This window comes from Mizuhopecten yessoensis, unplaced genomic scaffold (genome assembly GCF_002113885.1).
Source record: "Mizuhopecten yessoensis strain PY_sf001 unplaced genomic scaffold, ASM211388v2 scaffold10829, whole genome shotgun sequence".
In the NCBI taxonomy this organism is placed as follows: Eukaryota; Metazoa; Mollusca; class Bivalvia; order Pectinida; family Pectinidae; genus Mizuhopecten; species Mizuhopecten yessoensis.
Window position 1 is genome coordinate 10,797 of NW_018408742.1, and position 21,967 is coordinate 32,763.

The 21,967-nt window shown below is 36.5% G+C and overlaps 2 protein-coding genes across 2 annotated transcripts; both read left to right on the top strand.

Moving 5' to 3' along the window:
• The first annotated feature begins 1,140 nt into the window (after positions 1-1,140).
• LOC110462786 lies at positions 1,141-2,140 on the top strand. Its single transcript, XM_021516957.1, has 2 exons — positions 1,141-1,178; positions 1,528-2,140. Exon 2 carries the CDS (start codon positions 1,532-1,534, stop codon positions 1,997-1,999), a length of 468 nt encoding a protein of 155 aa, XP_021372632.1. The 5' UTR covers positions 1,141-1,178; positions 1,528-1,531; the 3' UTR covers positions 2,000-2,140.
• A 2,842-nt stretch (positions 2,141-4,982) lies between these two features.
• Positions 4,983-13,450, top strand: LOC110462724. Its single transcript, XM_021516831.1, has 2 exons — positions 4,983-5,106; positions 12,829-13,450. Exons 1-2 carry the CDS (start codon positions 5,068-5,070, stop codon positions 13,291-13,293), a joined length of 504 nt encoding a protein of 167 aa, XP_021372506.1. The 5' UTR covers positions 4,983-5,067; the 3' UTR covers positions 13,294-13,450.
• Positions 13,451-21,967: the final 8,517 nt, after the last annotated feature.

Here is a 21,967-nt window from a genome sequence, read left to right on the forward strand (position 1 = left end):
CGTAAATGAACAAGTAGTTAGAAGTGTGAATTGACACTGACATATTTTTGCTGGTTAATACAGTATACAAAGCTGGACATTATCAAGTTTTTAGGTGTATTTATATGTGTTATAAAGAAGTTGTTTAAACGTTTTAAACATAGTTACCCATGTGACCTTGTAAATGGGCAAAGGTCATTCATTTGAACACATTTGGCAGCCCTTTATCCCAGCATTGTAATCTTGTTTATTCAGAAGAAATCGATAAAAGATTTTAAACATATTTGACCCCTTTGACAATGAATATGGATAAAGGTAATTCATTTGAACAAACTTAGTAGCCCTTCATCTCAGCATATTGCTGGCCACATATCATCATCACCCTGGGCCTCTGGGTTATTCAGAAGAAGTCATTAAAATATTTTAACATATATCACTATTGTGACCTAAAAAATGGGCAAGGTTATCCATTTGAACAAACTTGGATGCCTTTCATTTTTACATGCTACTGGTCAAAATTCATCATCCTGGGTCTTTAAGCTACTTGAGAAGGAGTCATTTGAATTCAACATTTGACGACGGACGGACGACTGGGGCGGCACCACGGAACAGACTCACTTGCCATTAAAGCAGGTGAACTAAAACAAATCTGCTGCACTCATTGCAATATTCGGGATCTGGTTTTTTTTCTATCTTCCTCTATCTGTCTTTCATTTCCTAGCGCCTTGCTTGGCAATACCTCACTTTTGGCTTTAATTTTGAACCTTCGCTCAGGTTAGGAAGGCAATGGGTTCTGTCTCTGGGCAAGGACATACCAAAGTCCTTTAAATGGAAGTAGTTAGTCCCTGCTTAACGTTCAGCATTTAAGGTTACAGCAATATCTTTCTTCAATCCCTGATCTCAAGGGATGGTGTAGTTTGCCGTTTACAAATTGGTTCTAATTATTTTGCGACTTGATGTTACACAATTTGTTATTAAGTGAAGAATCTGCCTATCCTTTATGAGTTCAAGATACGCCTATCCCGAAGGTATGAGAAACATCCGGTTCATGGCTGTGTTTACAAAACAGTGATAAATAGAATCCAATCAACATATCTGACGACATATATATATTGTGCGTATTGGTTATTCAAACAAACAAAAACATTTGGACTTGGAAGAGGTCGTACACGACCTCAAGTTCTGCGATTAACAGAAAGGTAAGGTGCGACATGTTTTTTCAATTTTGTTGATATTATCATTTTTTGTATCTATATCTGTTTTATCTTTATAATGCAAGGAATTACGTCAATGTACACTTAGTGAGTTTTTTTACTTCTATTCGTATACATTTAAGAAAATACAAATATGAAAATTATTGTTTTGGGCATTCAAACAAAACTGATAACAATGTTACAAATTTATATACGGGAATGTGTTTTCGTATTACCACTTATTTTGTCTTTTCGATTTATATAGTTAAGGCTATACATTAAGCCTTGTTGAATGTTTTGACGGGCGTATGAAACATTATTTTCTCACTTTTAACAAAGTAACTCTTTTATACAGAAATATGGAGCGCCTGGACATTTTGCTGCCTTTGTTACTAACTGGAATCGCTTCAGGAGAACAATCAACGAATGCACCTATCCCGGAATCGGCGATAACACGTACCCTATATGAACAAATGTCCAGAACATCTCACGACAAAGGACGTGATACCAATATTTGGGATTACGAAAACTCGTATCACATTGATCTACAGAAAGCTTCCAGTGAGCATCATGGGAGAAAGAAGAGATTTTCCTTCTGGCATCCGTTTGGCAAACAACAAATCGACTACGAGTATGTCCATCAGGAACTGAACGGCAAACTAATTAAACGGCATAATAAGTATGCTAAAAAACGTCATCATAGAAACCGACACCCGAGGAAAATGAGGAACAATGGAAAATCTCGCCGAAAAATGCACGCTCACAAACAAAATGACTTTATTGACAAGCAGTACCGTCAAAGAAAAACATTTCGCTATGGTAAATAGATTGTGCTGTGTTACGATTAATATTAGACTTGTCAAATATATAGCATGAATTGGTTGAAATGCATGTATTGTTAAGCAACTTAAGGAGGCTCCACACTTTAGCAATTAACCAACGGAATTCGTTGAAACTTTCACATAATAGTTATGCAACTATGTAGTGCTTTCCTCTTTGTTTTCTGCTTATGGGGCACTTAAGAAACCGCAGTTGATCTGCTTCTAGTATTTTCATTTTCTTTCCTTCGTACTTCATTCCTGCAGGTTCGCATATTTATTTCTTTAATATATCTGTTCAGCTTAAGAAGTGCCGACTTTCACTAGTACAAGGCCTCTATAGAGGCGTTTTACTTAATATAATATAAAGTTAACAGGAGCAATACAAAAATACTGCTTTTTAATAAATGGCGGGAGGTTTAGAACAATTGCACTATGATAATTGTTGGTGGTAACAGCGGCTTTGATATGGTTTTAGTAAGGTTAACGTCCTTATAATATTTAAGTGTGTGTGTTCATGTATGTTATGTATGCGTGCTTTGGTTAATAAATGCGATACATGAATATTACCAAATCTAGCTTCAGCGACAGGAATTTGCAGCATAAATGCCAGCTATTAAAAGTAGACATTGTGAAATCAGGTTGTTTAAATCTGTCAATATCCTGTTTTCTATAATGATAGCTCAATTATGAATGTTTGATGATTATATATCACGCACGTAGGCACGTGGCCTTCTGGTCAATGTCCATATGATGCTGACAGACCTTGGAGGCATCAACCCGCTAAGTGTTGTAATAACATGAGAAATGAAAACTGTGAACTATTTGTCAATGCTTTAAGTATATATTTGGTAATGTGTATACAACTGTGTTCATTAATTCATATTATTTTGTATATAGTAACATAATAACAAGAAAACGTTTTAAACTGTGTAATTATTTGGAAAGCAAGTTAATAGAGAATCTTTTGACAAGTTGGAACTTCCAAATTATGCCACGTTCACAATTTTTGGGCTACTATTATCACGTACGTGTAAAATATTGGGTTTCAACCAATTGACGTCAGTTAAACTTCAATTTAGCAATAACTTGACAAATGACAACTTAGTCAATATTAAGTTATAACCGAATATGCAACGAAAATTTGATATATTTTGTAATCGATGTGATGACTTTTGCTATATATATGCCAACTTGTCCTTCTATTAGAAAGATGTGGTTGGAACTGGCAAGTACTCAAGAACTTCATTATATCGCTGATATCTAATTATTATATTTCGTGTAGGACGAGTATATCTACTTGAATGTGGACTGCATTTGTATGTATTTTGAATTATTGTGAAACAACAATTTACAATGTTAAATAAACGTTTTTGTGTGTATTTGGGCGTCTTTTTTCTTATACTAGTAACCCATTGCCGGTGGGTTTCCAATACAAATGCCCTTAAAGATGATGGTTTCTATTATGTACTACATGTTCATCATATAGAGTGCAAGTGCATTGGGTCCTTAAGAACCTTTGTGAACCAAACCTATCAAAACAATAACAAAAAATATCAAGTGTCACCCTACAACAAACCGAACCCGTGTGATCTCGATAAATTTACCTAAATATCTCGATATGTCAACCTCTTGATCAAACCTTGTATGCCATCAACTTTTCTCTTCTGTAAAATGTTTTTTCGAAACACCAACCCCATAAATAGAGTGAATCGGTTCGCTGATGTCATTCAGTCACTACAGTAATACAGGGATGGAACAATTTACGCTCGTCTGTCATGAATAAAATGTGTTTCCTGCATAAAAGGTATGGATTCTACTTTTTAAACAACATTAAAAGTATGCCGATTCTTTAATTACCGGAAGCTAATACATCAACATATTTCCGTCTCCGGCACACATACACCCATGCACAAATACACAACATACATGAAGTCACGTCCTTAAATGACCCTTTTTAGTTATATATAGGATGTTTAACAAAATATAACCATACCAAATCAAACCAGATATCCTTTATATATATGCTATCAACATTCTCCCTATCCCGTATAAAACCTATCAAATTGTTAACCCATATGAAACAGTTCATATTCCAAAACTGTAAATCTAAAAGGGGAATATTTCCCCCGCTACCAAATGCCCATCCCTGGGTCAGAGAATCATTGCACTATTTTCAATCATTGTCATCAATAAGCTTTGTGAGGCATACAGAAACATTCACAGATATGTTTTTAAACATTACCAAACCTCCTACAATTCCTCTCCGGGCCCTTTTTATACCAAAATATAAAAAAAGATAGAAAAGAAGTTTAAAAGATAATGTCAGGATAGGGTTGGTTCTAATTTGTTAAACGATCTATTTACAGCTAGGATAATTTATATGGACGTGCTCCCATGTGTGTTGTGTAATCGTGAATGTGTTATTTCACTGAAATACCATGCCAAAGGCACCTAGCACAGTATTTCGTCCGGTCACAATTATAAAGACAACGGGTGAACCAGTTGATGCCATTTCAATTATGCAGGGAATCACAACTACCATTTTAAAGGACTTTGCTATGTCCTTGCATAGGATCAGAACCCATTTCCTTTCTAGCCTGAGATTAACTTTTTTCTTCCACTAGGTCCAAATTAGGATACATTTTCAATAAAATAAGATGCATATTAATACTTGAAAACTCGTCTTTTATGTGAATATTTTTAACTTCTGATTATAAATGCATTTTGTTGAATGTTTCGTTGAAAGAATGAATAACGATTAAGGTGAATTAAGTGAAAATGTAGTTTAAGTGTTATATGTAACTACTAAGGATAATTGCACCGTTCTTGGGGCTTACGATTGTAAAGCTAAAGGGATAATTGTCAGGAGCGGGCGCGTACACGCAAAGTGATATTAGTGATAGGTTTGCTAACAAATCAATACAACAGTATAAGAAAATTGGGAGATGCCGCCACTGTGCTGATATCGTATCGACTTAAGGGACAGCAACTTCCATGATAACTACGGAATAAGTCCTACCTTGCACGTCACAACAAGACTTTTGTTAAGACAGTTAACTGCTAAAACATTGGAGATGAACGTCCGGCATCGAAACGGGATCACCAACGTTCTTGTAAGTATACGATCTGTTTATTTACGTGTCATACGGCTATTTGCGTATTTAAGTTTAAAGTTAAGAACAATGGATAAATAGTAAACTACAGGGGGGGGAAATTGCGTTTTGCGATCTTAAATTTAGTTAAACAAGTTGAAAGACGCATGAATAGATGTCGCAGGGAACAGTGTAGAAAAGTCAGTTAATCTCTGTGTTCGAATATTATTTTTTTCGCTGTGTAATATTGGCGGGTCAACGATTTAGTGCAACAAAGTTAAAGCATATCTGGCTCACATTGTAAGTGAACCTAATATCGACGAATAGGTTGTTACTAAAGGTTAAACAGCAGGTAGTTTTTTTATTTTATTAAGTAGGTTAATTTTCATCTTCGTATTAGTTACGAAGTGTGTATTATCTTTCAATTATAACATCACCAAAAGGCTGGATAATGAACATTCGTATATGAAATGGGACTAAATCCCATATCATTTTGAACAATTTGAAATAATTTTAATATAAAAAAAAAATATACGGACATCGTCTGTCATCAACGTCCTAATCTTGTTGTTATTATTTAAGGATTGAATTCTGTTTTGTTGAGGTTTATGGGGTATAAACCTCAATGGGTCTTGAGACAAATTTTATGAACTGCGAAGTTCATTTTGAATTTGTCTCAAGACCCATTGAGGTTTATACCCCATAAACCTCAACAAAATAGGATTCTATCCTTATATTTACATTCAGAGTGATATTGATACTTGTTTGGATAATTTCTAAAATATCGGTCTTGTGCAAGTCTAACACCACGGAAGGTATCAAAACTTATGACGTCATAACTCACTTTGAGACGTCGTCCTGGTAAAATGATTAAGCAAATTAAGATGTAAATTATATTTTGAAATCAATTGAATACTTCTGACAAAAAATAAATAAAATTAAAACAATCTAAGAATGGAACTACTTCCCGCGCTCCGCGGAATAACAGAGTGATCAGGTTGATAATATGCTGATGTATTCATACGCCAACTGAAAAGTTCATTGAAAAATAACCTTTAAAATGATAAGTAGGTATATTGAGTCCAAGTTCAGTAGAAATGTAAATATTATAACATACCTAACGGCCCACCAACACGGAAAAGGGTAAAAAGACCTTTTCAAAGAAATGACATAAAAAAAATGAAAAAAGTGAAAGCAAATTATATATTAAAGTGGCTATACAAAATTACATTAGCTGTCAATAGGACGTCAAACCAACTGAACCAAACCAAACCTAAAATAGCATACAAAATGTAACGCCTAACAATAACAATAATTTAGTAGAAGCCGAACGTTCCTTTTGCAGGTTAGGGAAAATGAGGCCATTTTAAAGAGTCATCAAGAGGACACTTGATAACCTTGACACTCACAAACTGTTGACTTGGTTTGGTTTCATCCGGTTTAATGTCCTATTAACATTTGACATCATTTAATGACGTGGCTCCATGTTTGCGTCTAATATGTGCGTGCATTATACTGACAATAAGTAAACCAGTTTTTGCGATTACCTAAACGCTTGATGTTAAGCAAGGAATAACAACTAACAAATTTAAGGACTTGGGCATATCCCCGTGTGGCGACAGAACTCATTGCCCACACCGATTCGGCGAACGTTAACAAGTCAACTACGGCCAAAAGCGAGGTTTCACCAACAACATGGTAGCCAGTCTCTGCGTAAAATTCTCTAAATCTGAATATCAAGCAGAAAGTATCCGGTACTAATTTAATTGAAATTTTGTTTTCTCTTGCTCAGGAGACAGAACCCATATCTTTCCATATCAGCAACAAAACCTAATTTGAGTATTAGTCATGGAATCATTTCGTTAACATGTGTAAGGTGAATCATAAAATAAAAAGGAATAAAATAACATCCTATTCACAGTTAATGCCACTTACGAAGGTGTAATACATAAGCTATCATAACCCAGCCATTAACCTAATGGTGTGTATAATCACTTGTTTGCATGTTAAGAATTTAACTAGGTATGACATTACCAGTAAGCAATTTGATCAGATGCCATTTACACACGAATGATTTTTGTATGCATAGTTTCAAGGAAGATACTATTTTCTTCATGCTAAAACGATATGAAAGTATTTTTACATAAAGCATGGACTCCGATGACTACCTTGATGGAAATCTCTGTGGTAGTAAACATCAAATTATCTTGATCAGCAGTGATGAATGATATATTACCATACTTGTAATTATTATTATCTAAAAAGAGTGTTGTTTTAATTTTTGTTTCTAAACAACTTTGACATGGATTGTAATTTTGATCTATAGTGCTTTTTACGAGTCCTAACTTGTCGAAATGGTCATATGGTTCTGTAAATTGTTATATGGTGCTGTAAATGGTCATACGATGCTGTAAATGGTCATACGGTGCTGTAAATGGTCATATGTTGCTGTTAATGTTCATTTTGTTGGCTGTCTGCTTCAACTTAAAATATGTTCAATAGGCGTTTCTTTACCTTGATTGTTTCATTATGCGTAGGCAGCTTTCTCCTTTGCCTTCTCTACTGGAAAAACCGAAGACATTAGAATCAATTTGCTGCCTTGGAGATCGCTATATATTCAGTACCCGCACACATTACACACGCTAGCAACATGCTACAATATGCTTTTATAGATAATTTTATAAATGCGCCGACTTTAAAAAATATCCGTGACAAATTTGGTATACAATCTACAAGATTTGTTCGATACAGTTTCCATATGATGAATGCAATTATATTTAATTAAATTCAATTTATTTGTTCCGTTTTATACGACAAAATTGTCAATCGTTTTATTGGCATCTAATGTATTTGGCATTTTTTACTTTTTCTTTTCGTGAACGTTTTACCTGTAGTGTTGTTTAGCAAAAACAAATAATATGACTTTGGATGGGTCATAATTGAGTTCCCTAACAAGCGATGGTTGCTTATCATGTTTATCTTACCCCAGTTAGTTCATTTTCAAATGGTATAATGACACGTGGTCTACCGATAGTCATTTACAATTATTGTTACAGCTTAAAGAATAACTGAATGACTGAAGGTTATTAGGATTTGTAATAGAGACTGTCTCCCCTGTTAAAAAAAATATGACTGTGCTGCTATAAGCCAGGACAATGCTGAGGTAAGGCGGGAAAAAAATAAAAATAAACCAAGCCCAAAATATAGGGCATAAAAGCCTGCGTCACACAATTGCCCATGTTAAAAAGTATCACCTCAATAATTTATTGAATGCAATAAAAAAATAAAGTCGCATTATTCGGCAGCACAAATGACAATTTCGCTTACGGCGCCCTCTACCTTTCTGATTTAGACAATACGGGTATAATGCAATGTGCCATGTAGACAAATAACTTTTTTGCTGAAATGGAAAGTAATCCATTGGTTATTCGAAATACCGACCTTAAGATTTGACGAGCTGGTGTTTTTTATCATTTGAAAACGTAAAGACTACATGCACGCATGCACGCATTCACAACATACACGGAGGCACGTCCATAAATGACTTCGGCTGTTAATAGGTTGTATTGTCTCCAAATAAGTATTAGAAAAATGAAGTAAGAAAGCATTTATGTAAAACCCTAGTTTCCCAATGGAGTATCCATCACATCTCGCACATATTTCGCCCTAGATCAAAGAAATTGCATCCATCGCGAGGTTAATGTGCTTTAATATTCAGGTTTAAGTACAGATATATGACATATAGCAGAGTATCGCTCACCTTTTTATCTTAAATCTGTGGTTACCAGAAGTGGTTGTAGGTCAGAAAAAAAATGAAAATGATAAATATAAATATAGCAGAAACAACGATAGATTTATTTCAAAGATTCCATTACCGTTCACCGTATGAATCGTCAATAGAATATTTTAATGTATTTCTCCCTCCGAAATCAAATCTTTTTACGATCTTGATAAGGGGTAATATCAGTCGAACCTATTACCAAATAAATATTGGGAATATTATTACGGATGTCTATGGTGCTATATTACACCAAAAACTTCATTTTTAATTGCTTTATGGATGTACTTGCGAAGTGCAACTGTTACACGTAGTGAACAATCAGCACCACCGTTCTATTCATCGCGGATGCGTACATCATGTTCGGGTTCGTGTTTTATTAAAATGTAAGTATGTAAGCAGAGGCTTTTACAATCTGGTGCAACACAGTTAAATACACCAGAGGTTTAACAACAGACATTAGGGAAATGATCATCTTGCACATAATCAGAACACGCGAGAACTAGAAATTTGCATATAAAGCCGTGTTAACATTTGATTTATTTTTTTCAAAACATCGAAGGATGTTGGAACAAAACTTCATATCAAAACATCTTACTTTTTTTAAGGAATTTTGGATCATTTCCAAGAAGCTAATTCAATATAGGAAAATACTCCTAAGTACAGGATAAAACGGAAATAGGATTTTACCGAAACCATAGCATTGTATCTGTGCAAAAATGGCAGGAACACACAGTCCGCGATACATACAGGCAACAATAATACAATTGCATTAGAAATGTAACTAACCATTTTGCTCGTGTTAATGGTAATCCTACACCGTTGCAGCAGATAGAAATGCATTTCATTAGGGAGAAATTGAAGCCGGTGCCGTTCATTGTATGATGAAATAGTCACGTCCCCTGGAGATGAGAAGGCCAATATCGTATCATTCCGTCAGGTTATCCAATTACTTCTATATGATGACTACCGATCGGTATTTCTTTGGAATTAGTTTTGTCATAGATGGTGACCTTCAAGAAATTACAGAGTCTGGTTCGACCATTCATAAGCTATATTGTGTATTTATGGTAAGGATTTTCGTAAATAAGTGTCAAAGGGGTATTCTCTACTTACTTACAATATATAATTTATCGAAGCAATTTAGTTTGAAACGAACTTCAAAATCAACATTACTTTCTATGTCGCTAATATGGATTCGCCACGTGGTGTCATTTATGTTTGTTTTAAATAATTCTTTTCTTTTGGCCGTGTTGAACAATCGTCAAAGTGGCATCCCTGCAAGAAAATATATACCTGCTGTTACCTACTGCATACTTTAGAGCAAACTTATGTAGGAGCCATCTGCATGTTTCGGATTTGGCTTTGTGCCCTGAACTTTTGGCTTTCTCAGGCCACCCTGTATTCAATGGTATTTATAGCTAGTCTCCAGTGCAGGAAGATTAATTTCTCTCCTTTATTATCTATTAAGTAACCGGTGTAATTATCATATGAACAATAGAAAAGAGGATATAGTTCTGGCCAGAATCAGAACCGGATATGCATAAATTACTCATCCGCTCTTATTTAAAGGTGAAGACCAACTTCCTTGTTTCGCTTGCGATACTTCATTCACTGTTTAACATTTTATGATCATGTAAATCAGGTTCGTAATATTTATTTTAATGTACTAACGTGAAATAATTTTGAGAGAGTCCACATGACCACCATTAAGTACATACTGGAATTATGCGTCTATAATAGAAAAAGCGTTCACAATTCCCGTACATTTTTTACATTAACTCTTTACCAATTTTAACCTTTAAGTTGTTTTTGATGTAATGTCTTTTTTAGTTTCTTTTAAACGCTATAGGCCAAAAATGACCTCCTTGTGTCCCGAGGCTGTTACAACGTAAGCTTGAACAATGGTTTGGTTTTGGTTTTGGTTTTATAGGGTTAAGTACCTATCAATAGCTAAGGTCACAAAGCTTGAAGAAACAAGTAAGATTAAAGTTCATTTTTCCGTAACCGTAGCACTATAGTATAATTGACAAACTTCATTTTGACACGCTATGCCTTGTTTGATTAAAAATATGTTTATTCTTAGCGAAACAATTTTTCAGTTTTATAATGAAATGTTTGCTTCTAACTGACGTCCTAGGGTTGTTGTGAGATTTGAGTTACTCCAGTTGCTATGCCGTGTTTACACATTTTTCCAAAGTTGTCGAAACTGATAGTTTTATTTTCATATACACTGCTTGCGACAGTGTTGGTATTTTTTTCCATAGACGCTATCAATAGGTTTAGGGATTCATTCCTAGTTGGCTTCTTGTTGCCTGACTTTGTACTGTTACTAATTTAGCACTATATTTAGCTATGTAGGGTGTCAAAATAGGATTTGCGTATAGTAAAAACACTCTTATTCATACAATTAAATGCTTTATCAAATATTTTGTTTATCCTGTTAAACGTTTCTTTTTTGTGATTTTCACTGTGCATTTCTGAATCTATTGTTTCTTCAATCCCTCTTCCCCTACCGTTTTGTAGATTATTCTAAAGGTGTGTACTAATTGTACATCTCTTCAAGGATTATGTCTGAACTTTGAATGGCTCCAAACTTAACAATTACACCAAGTTATCATTTCAGGACATAATATTTTCTAATTCAGGCTTTGTTTGTTTTGGATTTGACGTCCTTGCAACATCCAAATTAATATAAGGACGGATGCCTAGGAAGACATCTTAAATGTCGAAATATCATCTGTCGTAATTTTGTTGATAAACCAGAATTTCTTCCCAAGGGAATGACAAACACACACGTGCTATTACGTAAACCACTTGAGTAAATTTAAAACGCTTTTTTACACATATGTTTCCTCTGAAAACTAAGAATGACCCTGCGTTAAAGGGTATTTGAAATCAAAACCGACAAAACAGATTCGACAGGACGATCAGTTTCAAAAACTGTCATTACAATGAATTTGTAGGAACCGATCGCCTCTTTGAAATGGGTGGTTTGGTTTATAATTATAAGGCTTAGCGTCTTTTTAACTGATAAGGGAATAATTAAAACAGACTTCCAAAATAACCCGGTGAGCCATTTAAGTCCCTTGGACCTCAATGTGGGTGAAACCAAAGATTAAGATGTCAAATAGCAATCATGCTATAAAGCATAAAAAATTGATTAAGGTTATAGGAGTGTATTGATAAACGGAAATAGGAAGTACATCCCTAGTTGAAAATCCAATGTAGGTATACAGTATCACAATTTCCACATATTCTAATAGTATTTCAAAGCAATCCAGGCATTAATTAAGGTGTTTTTTTATCAACCAGTCACATGTGTCCATTTTTCTGTACTTCAGGAAACCGGCTACCTATTTCACTACTGTGAAGGTTTTCAAGAAAGATAACTCTTACATGCAGTAACTATGTGCATATGGTTTTATTATAAAAAGGCAATTTTTAATCGATTTTAGATAATTATTTTACACAATTTCAGCATTTATTAAATTGATATACATTCATGCAATACTAATCTATGTCAGTATCATTTTTATTGACATTATTTTGCCCAAAAAATGTGTCTTTCGGGGTTTTTTCCCAAATTCTCTCCTTTTTACATAAATTTCCATTTATATCCTTAAAATTTTGACAACCTATATTTTTTTGTGGCTGAGAAATGCTGACACAATCCTATTACCTTAACGTTAATGTGGAAATGAAAAGAGCTAAACGTTGATAAGCAAATTGTAAATTTCTTTTGGTCAAGGTATAGTCTGCATCGTGCATCGATGTATACTACATATGGAGGATTGAGCTGAATGCAAATAACATAGCGCTGACGACGTCGGAAAAGTAGCATAGCCTACGAAAAACCTGAATGAAAAAATTGTAACGCCTACGGAACTCTTGAAATTTCCGAACCCGGTACTATGTTTCGTCTTACTTGGTCTAAAGTAATATTTGTCATGTTTTATTTGCAGATGAGCATGTGCTTCCTGATTTTTTTTTATGACGTCATGGCGCTTCCTGGTAAGCAAGTTTCCGACGGCGGTAGAAAACACATTACGAGTGGAGACTTCGATAGTTTAAATACAGAAGAAATTCCCAGTGAATTATTTTTGGATATCAACGACGATGACGGAATTGATGATCTAGAGCATCAGTATGAAGTACAGCAATTCGATGATCCGAGATATGTGACCGTTGAGGAACCAGGAGTTGGGAAGCGATTTCTTGGACGCTGGAGAAACCTAAACTGGAAACTCCGTCAACGAGAACTTAATAAAGATGATGTGCCTGTTGGGAAACGCTTCTTTGGCAGATGGATGAACAGGAATTACATTCTATCTAAGCTGGAAGCTGAACGTAAGAACCAAGTGGGAAAGCGCTTCCTTGGGAGATGGAGGAACCGTAATTATCTCCTGGAAAAAATGAAAGATGAATAGATTTTGAAAAAATATTAATATAATTTATGAAGTAGCCTCACTGCTCTGCAATTATCAAGTGATTGTGAACATGCATATCTACAACACATATGATCATGATTGAAGATTTAAGGCGAAACGGTGGTGACGTGTCATTTTTTGGAGATTGAAAATAAAAACTTCCCTGCATACAACTTGTATATGTTTCATATTTCTCATTTCTTTTTCGGCAGTGGCACGCACGCGTTCTCATGTGACCTTAGCTTTTGCAGGGACGTTAAACCCCATTCAAAACAAAGTCGTCTTATATTAGAGATTAAAATAAGGGCACAGGAAGCGGAGCACTATACGGCCGCAAAAAATGAGGAATGGTGGTTATTCGGGAAAAAGGATATTTTGCAATGTAGAGGTAAGCATATGTGATATTAACAGTTTGATTTAATCCTGTCGGACAGACTGCAGTCACAAACTTCATTTCAAGGAAGTGTTACTCCACGGTAGAAATCTAAAATGGAAAAACCATAACACATATAAAATGTGACCCGTTTTCCTCATTTTATAATGTGCGAACCTTCACATGGTACCCGTGACATATACTAAGTGTCACAGCATAAGGTCAAAGGCTATAGGACAACTTGCGCTCACAAGAATTTTTAAACGGACGGAAGGACGTAATAGCATCACACACTTATCCTTGCGAAATCCAAGACGGATCTTAGTGCACGTCAATCTGTGTTTTCTTCTTCAATATGATCATGTCTTTATTCATGTGTTGGTTTGGTTATTGTGGTTAAGCTTCCTACTAGTATCCTAGGTCATATAATGACTTGTCTTCGTATATGTAATGCATTCCTGTGTGACGGAGGCAGCATCATACAAGTAAACAAAATTGAAGACGACGGGACTTCCATGGTCTAACAACATTCCGTACACCAATATACCCTGTTTTCGGCATACACAAACACATGCACGCTTACACAACACACATGTAGGAACGTCCCTAAATGGCCTCAGTTGTTGATAGAACGTTAAACAATCTGAAACCAAACCAAACTAAACCAAACATTCAATGTACAACGTTACATTTTTATGTAAATATTTCTAACTTTCAAATGACTGTTTCTTACATTTTGTTGTAATGAAATCTCCCGTTTAACTTGCGCAGCACCATCGAACGATAACCGTATTTATAGCCGTGGTAAATCATATTCACCAGATGCTATTTTATGAACATATTTATAATAAAACGCTGCTAGCTCATTCATGGTATTAGGTGAATTTGACATCGTAATGTATCCATCAGATGGCACTACAGAACACAAAGACCTCGGCTTATATCGCAGATTGTAGATAGACAGAAAAATAAAGGAACAATGAAGAAACTACATATTTAACGTATCTATCGTTGAGGCCTATGCCTGCTATAATGCATTCAGAAAGGTTCATTTTACGCCATTAACAAAAAAGAGGAGTGTGAAATATTCCTAAAATAGAGAAACTATTGTAGCAATGCAATTGTAAATTAATGACAGTTAAAATATCTTTAAAGATGAACGAGAATATGCGGTTTTACACTCTAATTTTTCACAATTGAAATTTTCAGAGTTTCAGCATTTACAACATATGACACATTTAACAACTATATATTGAGAAAAATTAAAACGGTTATAGTTTGAAATAAAGCACGTTTAGGAGAATTCTTCTTTTGAATGGAAAACGGGGCAATAAAAAAGTAGTTTTTTGGTTAAGACAACAATCTCGCATAGAAATTTCTTTTAAGTGATCAATATGGTCGTCAAAATTGTAATTGGTACGTTTATTTAGAAGTTGATATAGTGTAGTATTTCCGTGTGTTGATGCTTTATTAACAGCCATTTATAAAAATGAATACTTTAAAACAATATATCAATAGAAAAACAGCTGTTAGATAAGTAAAACTATACCAACAGCATCAATTGGTTGTAAAAATAAAACATCTAATTGCACAGAAACAGTATTAAAAAAGCCCTGATCTTTCTTGCGTACCGTGCAGGCATGTGTGTTGTAGGTTTATGCGAAGTCGCAGTCCAACTTCTCTCTGCGTTCTACTGTACCTAAAATGGAGCGTTAAATAATCTTTTTCTACGCAGAGAAAATACATTTATTTATAATCGGTTAACACATCGGGTATTAGAGTTGCACATTTCAGTGTTAACAAATAATATAGATAGATAGACAGACAACTGGTGACAATGACAATTTAAGTTCAATTTATTACACGCAGACAACACAAATGCAAATCCCCAAATCTGCAGGGGGCTTTAACACTAGCCGTCTCTGACCATGTCGTGGGTAACAACAAGCGTATATCGTAAGAGGCGACGAATGAGGAAACCCCTGCAGAATTGGGGATTTGCTTTTGTGCACTCTACTTGGGGACACAAAAGCGTCCAAAATAAATCTGCTGTACCCATTGCAATATTTGGGATGTTTATACATCTCTCTTCTTCTATCTACCTTTTAGTTCCTAGCGCCCTGCTTGGCAACACCTCACTTTTTGCTTCAATGTTGAGCTTTTGCCCAGGTGAGGAAGGCAATTGGTTCTGTTCCCAGCCCGGGAAATACCAAAGTCCTTAAAAATGGATTTGCTATTATTTGTTTACTGTTCAGTATTTAGGTTTAAAGGCAGCAATTGGTTCACCCGTTGTCAGTATAATGTGACCGAACGGAATGCTGTGATGGGTGCATTTGGCCTGGTATTTCAGTGAAATAGCATTATAAATTCGGAATCAGATCCGTACTATCACAAGGAGGCCATACCACCAACACATAAACACGCACACATACACACGCACGCATATACAAAGGACATAGAGGCACGTCCTTAAATGACTCTAGCTGTTGAAGAACGCTGGAGATGCATCTTGCCAAGGCCCGACATACTTTTTTGGCAGCAGCTGTTGCCGCCAAGCCCGTGAATCTTCCACGGATTCAGTGAAGCAATGCCAGTGTACTGCTAACGACGACGCCCCTGGCATCCTCTCAAAATATTCGAGGGCCTCCTTTTCAGTGTATGATGAGGGGCCGGCTACCGCCCTAAAATACAGCCACTTGTAAAGCTGCAGTTAGAACCGTAATCTGGTCCGTCGCTACCTAAACAACAGACTCCCATAGTTGCTGCGGGAACGGAATAAGGTGAAGACCCCGCCCCACCTTTTTGGGGTCCTGATCGATTGGCACCCTGATCCTGGGTTCACCAGGAAACTGCCCCTAACGCCTAGCCCAACTGTCGGAGTAGGCATAGTTAGCTAGATAGTAAACTATTAAGAAATTGTCCCACGTTTTCCACTCGCGGAGAGGAGAAGGGACGGACAAGCAAGGGCGAACTTTCTAAGAAAAACTGTCAAAACAATCAACAAAAGCGTCAGTTTGACACTTGCTGACACTGGATGTAGCGAGCCTCACACCGTCTCTACACGGGATTTGATGACAGCTCTATGCTAAAAAAAACTAGTGAGGACGTATATCACTCACATGCATGTGTTCTGTTCAATAGTCAGGGATTCCACGATATCGGTCAACAGTTAAAGGGAGATAACTCCCGAAATTAACCACAAATGGTCACCTGGTTTGAAGCAAGGTTTTTGCCCGGTAATTACACGTTATTAATATTTGTAAATATTTTTTCCCGTAAGATATAGGGTCTACATTTAACAACCTTACTGAAGTCTGTCAGATTATCCAATGTCAGTATGTGACCGAGCGGAATATTGTGCAGCACACATACACACATTTCCACATACACAATACCATGGTCCGATAACAATAAAAAAAAAAAAGGACATAGAAGCTACGGTTCCCGCACCTAGTTTTTTTTAGTGATATAGCATTTTAATGTCAGCACCAGAACCGCGCTATCAGAGAAAGGCAAATACACTCCCTCCGGCACTAATACACACATGCACGCTTACACAACACACATGGAGCCACGTCCTTAGCTTTTAATAGGATGTTAAACAAAATAAAACCAAATCTGCGTTGATTGCATTCGGCATGATATTTCATTTAGGTTGCTTGATTGTATAGTATTTAACGTCATGTCATTAGCAACAGTTATAGTGACGTTTCCGTTAGGTAGCATTATATAGTCGTCATCAGATCCGCGTTGTCGTAAGGGGGCAACTACACAAGACCAGTATACTGCCTCCAGCACGCATACACTACATACACGTTCTAAAATGACCATAGCTGTTAATGGGATATTAATCCCTATCAAATCAAATACTCGTTCAGCATCAACTGGGCACGTGTTGCTCTCCGCAAGGTCAATTATTTTTAGAGTTCTTGCCAAGATGCAGGATCAACGTCTTGCCACTCCTTCAGGTCTTGAATCGAGATAAGAATATACATTGTGAACCTGCTGCTACCCACTGCATGATCGGAAGAGGCTGCTAATATGGAAACCTCCATGCAGAAAATTGACATACATACTTGCACGCATACACAACGCATAGAAACACGTCCTTAAATGAGCCTCTAGCTGTAAATAGGACGTTAAACAAAATAAAACCAAAACTATATATGTGATGCTAGTTTTGTAGGGTTCATTTGTGTTTTGTATGTCATTGGTACGTGTCTGTTTGTAATCATCGATAAGCAAATGAACATGGTAAGTATGCTATAACTTGGCTATTAATTCATTTACATTCTTTATGGGTGTTCTGTACATGAGTCTAACAACTAAAAACCACTGCTATTAGACCATGAATGCATTTTGAATACAACGATTCTCGTGCAACCAGTCAGCTGATTTCACACACAATGACAACATATCACTACCCATATAGTACCGTTTCTGAGAAGAGTTATCTCCCCTTCTACGAAATAACGTAGTTGCGAGAAATAATAATAAACATCATAAAAATCATAAATGATGCACTATTGTACTATTGTTTATTTATTTCAATTTGAAATTTTAAAAATTGATTATCTGTCCGATACTTATGAAGGTCAGCTACTGCTATTCATTGCCGCAATATACATGAAAACAAATCCATTCAATCCCAATAAGATTAAAACAAAACATTACACACATCACTTCACAATATATATCTTTGTGGAGTTTTGTCCGCCCTGTGGTTATTTGTTGTCATATTGCTATCTGTTTGGTGCACCCAGGTCGTCTTGTCGAGAAGCAGTAATGGATGACTGGGTCCTAGGGAACTTGAGACTACCACTGTTGTTTGTTAGTGATTGAATGTCCTTGCAACAACCAAGTTCAGATTCCTGTATAACACATCAAAGCAACCCAGGGGCATAACATTGGACATTGGGTGTCTTCATACACGACCTGATTACATTTAAGTATGCCTTGACTAGATTTCACATATACACGTAACACATTACGAGTTTAAAATCGCATAAAAGTTACACAACGGTTTCAGAGTCTATCCACAATTTATAACAGCAACGCTGTGACGATAAAATATTTATAAATTTCTCCTTGACATTTTACTATGACCATCCTTCTGGGGATTCGGCCGAGGTGTTTGCAAATTTGTACGCTATGAATACGCATATATTTGATATTTAAAACAGTGTGTCCCTTGTCCAGTCGACTACTCCCATAGCACAAGCAGTTTCACTGCTGTGAAATATTAAATCTGTGCATGGTTTCCTAGCTTTAGGCCAAACCGCAGTGACGATATCTTCCCTGCCTGTCTCGATGCATAGCATGTCACGATTCATTTACAGTGCTGTTAGATTTGTATGGCCTACCGCCAACACGACAAAACATCAATAAAACAACAAATCTTAATCTAATTTCAAAGAAGTAAACATCTCTATTGGCCCTAATGACCTTCTGTTTTGATGGTCCATTAAGAATAAAATCGTAATAGTTATCATAACTGTCTAAAACTGATTTCTAACATGACATAGCACATTATATACGGGTATCAACAGGGGGGAAATTCAAACCAGTGTTGGTTCATGCGTAGTAATTACAGGTGACCGCAGTGAGAAGGTTGTCCTTTTACAAATTGAATTGGTCATAAAACAATGAAACATTACACATGAAAATATATATCATGTAACAGCTATTAGACAATAGTTGGAAACAATTTCTGTGCCGATAGTTTATGATCTTTTAACATTAAATAAATCTGTAATAAAAGATATGTTTTGTTTTGCAACCAATTTGTTTCCATTTAGGATTTTTTTATATGTTGAACATGATTGTTCCTTTTGTGAGCGTTCATTTAATTGTCGTTTATCCCTAAGTGACTAAACTGTAAAACGGTACAAAAACATAATCAAATGTTTGGCGTTCAGGTTTATTATATTTTATATTTAACTGACATATAATAGTCGATGTATTGATCATAAAATGGGGGTCGTGGGGGATCATTGTATCAATCATTACATGGGGGTGGTGGGGGATAACTGTATAAATCATTACATGGGGGTTGTGGGGGATCATTGTATAAATCATTACATGGGGGTCGTGGGGGATCATTGTATAAATCATAACATAGGGGTCGTGCGGGATAACTGTATAAATAATAACATAGGGGTCGAGGGGGATAACTGTATAAATCATTACATGGGGGTTGTGGGGGATCATCGTATAAATCATAACATAGGGGTCGTGCGGGATAACTGTATAAATCATAACATAGGGGTCGTGGGGGATAACTGTATAAATAATAACATAGGGGTCGTGGGGGATAACTGTATAAATCATTACATGGGGGTTGTGGGGGATCATTGTATAAATCATAACATAGGGGTCGTGCGGGATAACTGTATAAATCATTACATGGGGGTCGTGCGGGATAACTGTATAAATCATTACATGGGTGTGGTGGGGGATCATTGTATAAATCATTACATGGGGGTCGTGGGGGATAACTGTATAAATCATTACATGGGTGTGGTGGGGGATAATTGTATAAATCATAACATGGGGGTCGTGGAGGATAACTGTATTAATCATTACATGGGGGGCGTGGGGGATAACTGTATATATCATAACAATAACTGTATAAATCATAACATGGGGGTCGTGGGGAATAACTGTATAATTCATAACATGGGGGTGGTGGGGGATAATTGTATAAATCATAACATGGGGGTCGTTGGGGATAACTGTATAAATCATTACATGAGGGTCATGGAGGATAACTGTATAAATCATAACATGGGGGTCGTGGGTGATAACTGTATAAATCATTACATGGGAGTGGTGGGGGATCATTGTATAAATCATAACATGGGGGTCGTGGGTGATAACTGTATAAATCATAACATGTGGGTCATGGTGGATAACTGTATAAATCATCACACGGAGGTCGTTGGGGATAACTGTATAAATCATTACATGGGTGTGGTGGTGGATCATTGTATAAATCATTACATGGGGGTCGGGGGGGATCATTGTATCAATCATTACTTGGGGGTTGTGGGGGATCATTGTATAAATCATAACATGGGGGTCGTGGGGGATCATTGTATAAATCATTGCATGGGGGTCGTGGGGGATAACTGTTTCAATCATTACATGGGGGTCGTGGGGGATAACTGTATAAATCATAACATGTGGGTCATGGTGGATAACTGTATAAATCATCACACGGAGGTCGTGGGGGATAACTGTATAAATCATTACATGGGGGTCATGGAGGATAACTGTATAAATCATTACATGGGGGTCGTGCGGGATAACTGTATAAATCATAACATGGGGGTCGTGGGGGATAACTGTATAAATCATTACATGGTGGTCATGGAGGATAACTGTATAAATCATTACATGGGGGTCGTGCGGGATAACTGTATAAATGATAACATGGGGGTCGTTGGGGATAACTGTATATATCATAACATGGGGGTCGTAGGGGATAACTGTATAAATCAATACATGGGGGTCATGGAGGATAACTGTATAAATCATAACATGGGGGTCGTGCAGAATAACTGTATAAATCATAACATGGGGGTCGTGCAGAATAACTGTATAAATCATTACATGGGGGTCGTGCGGGATAACTGTATAAATCATCACATGGGGGTCGTGGGGGATAACTGTATAAATCATAACATGGGGGTGGTGGGGGATAACTGTATAAATCATAACAGGGGGGTCGTGGGGGATAACTGTATAAATCATTACATGAGGGTCATGGAGGATAACTGTATAAATCATTACATGGGGGTCATGGAGGATAACTGTATAAATCATAACATGGGGGTCGTGCAGAATAACTGTATAAATCATAACATGGGGGTCGTGCAGAATAACTGTATAAATCATAACATGGGGGTCGTACGGGATAACTGTATAAATCATAACATGGGGGTGGTGGGGGATAACTGTATAAATCATAACATGGGGGTCGTGCAGAATAACTGTATAAATCATAACATGGGGGTCGTGCAGAATAACTGTATAAATCATAACATGGGGGTCGTGGGAGATAACTGTATAAATCATAACATGGGGGTCGCGGAGGATAACTGTATTAATCATAACATGGGGGTCGTGCGGGATAACTGTATAAATGATAACATGGGGGTCGTTGGGGATAACTGTATAAATCATAACATGGCGGTCGTGCGGGATAACTGTATAAATCATAACTCGGAGGTCGTGGGGGATAACTGTATAAATCATAACACGGAGGTCGTGGGGGATAACTGTATAAATCATAACATG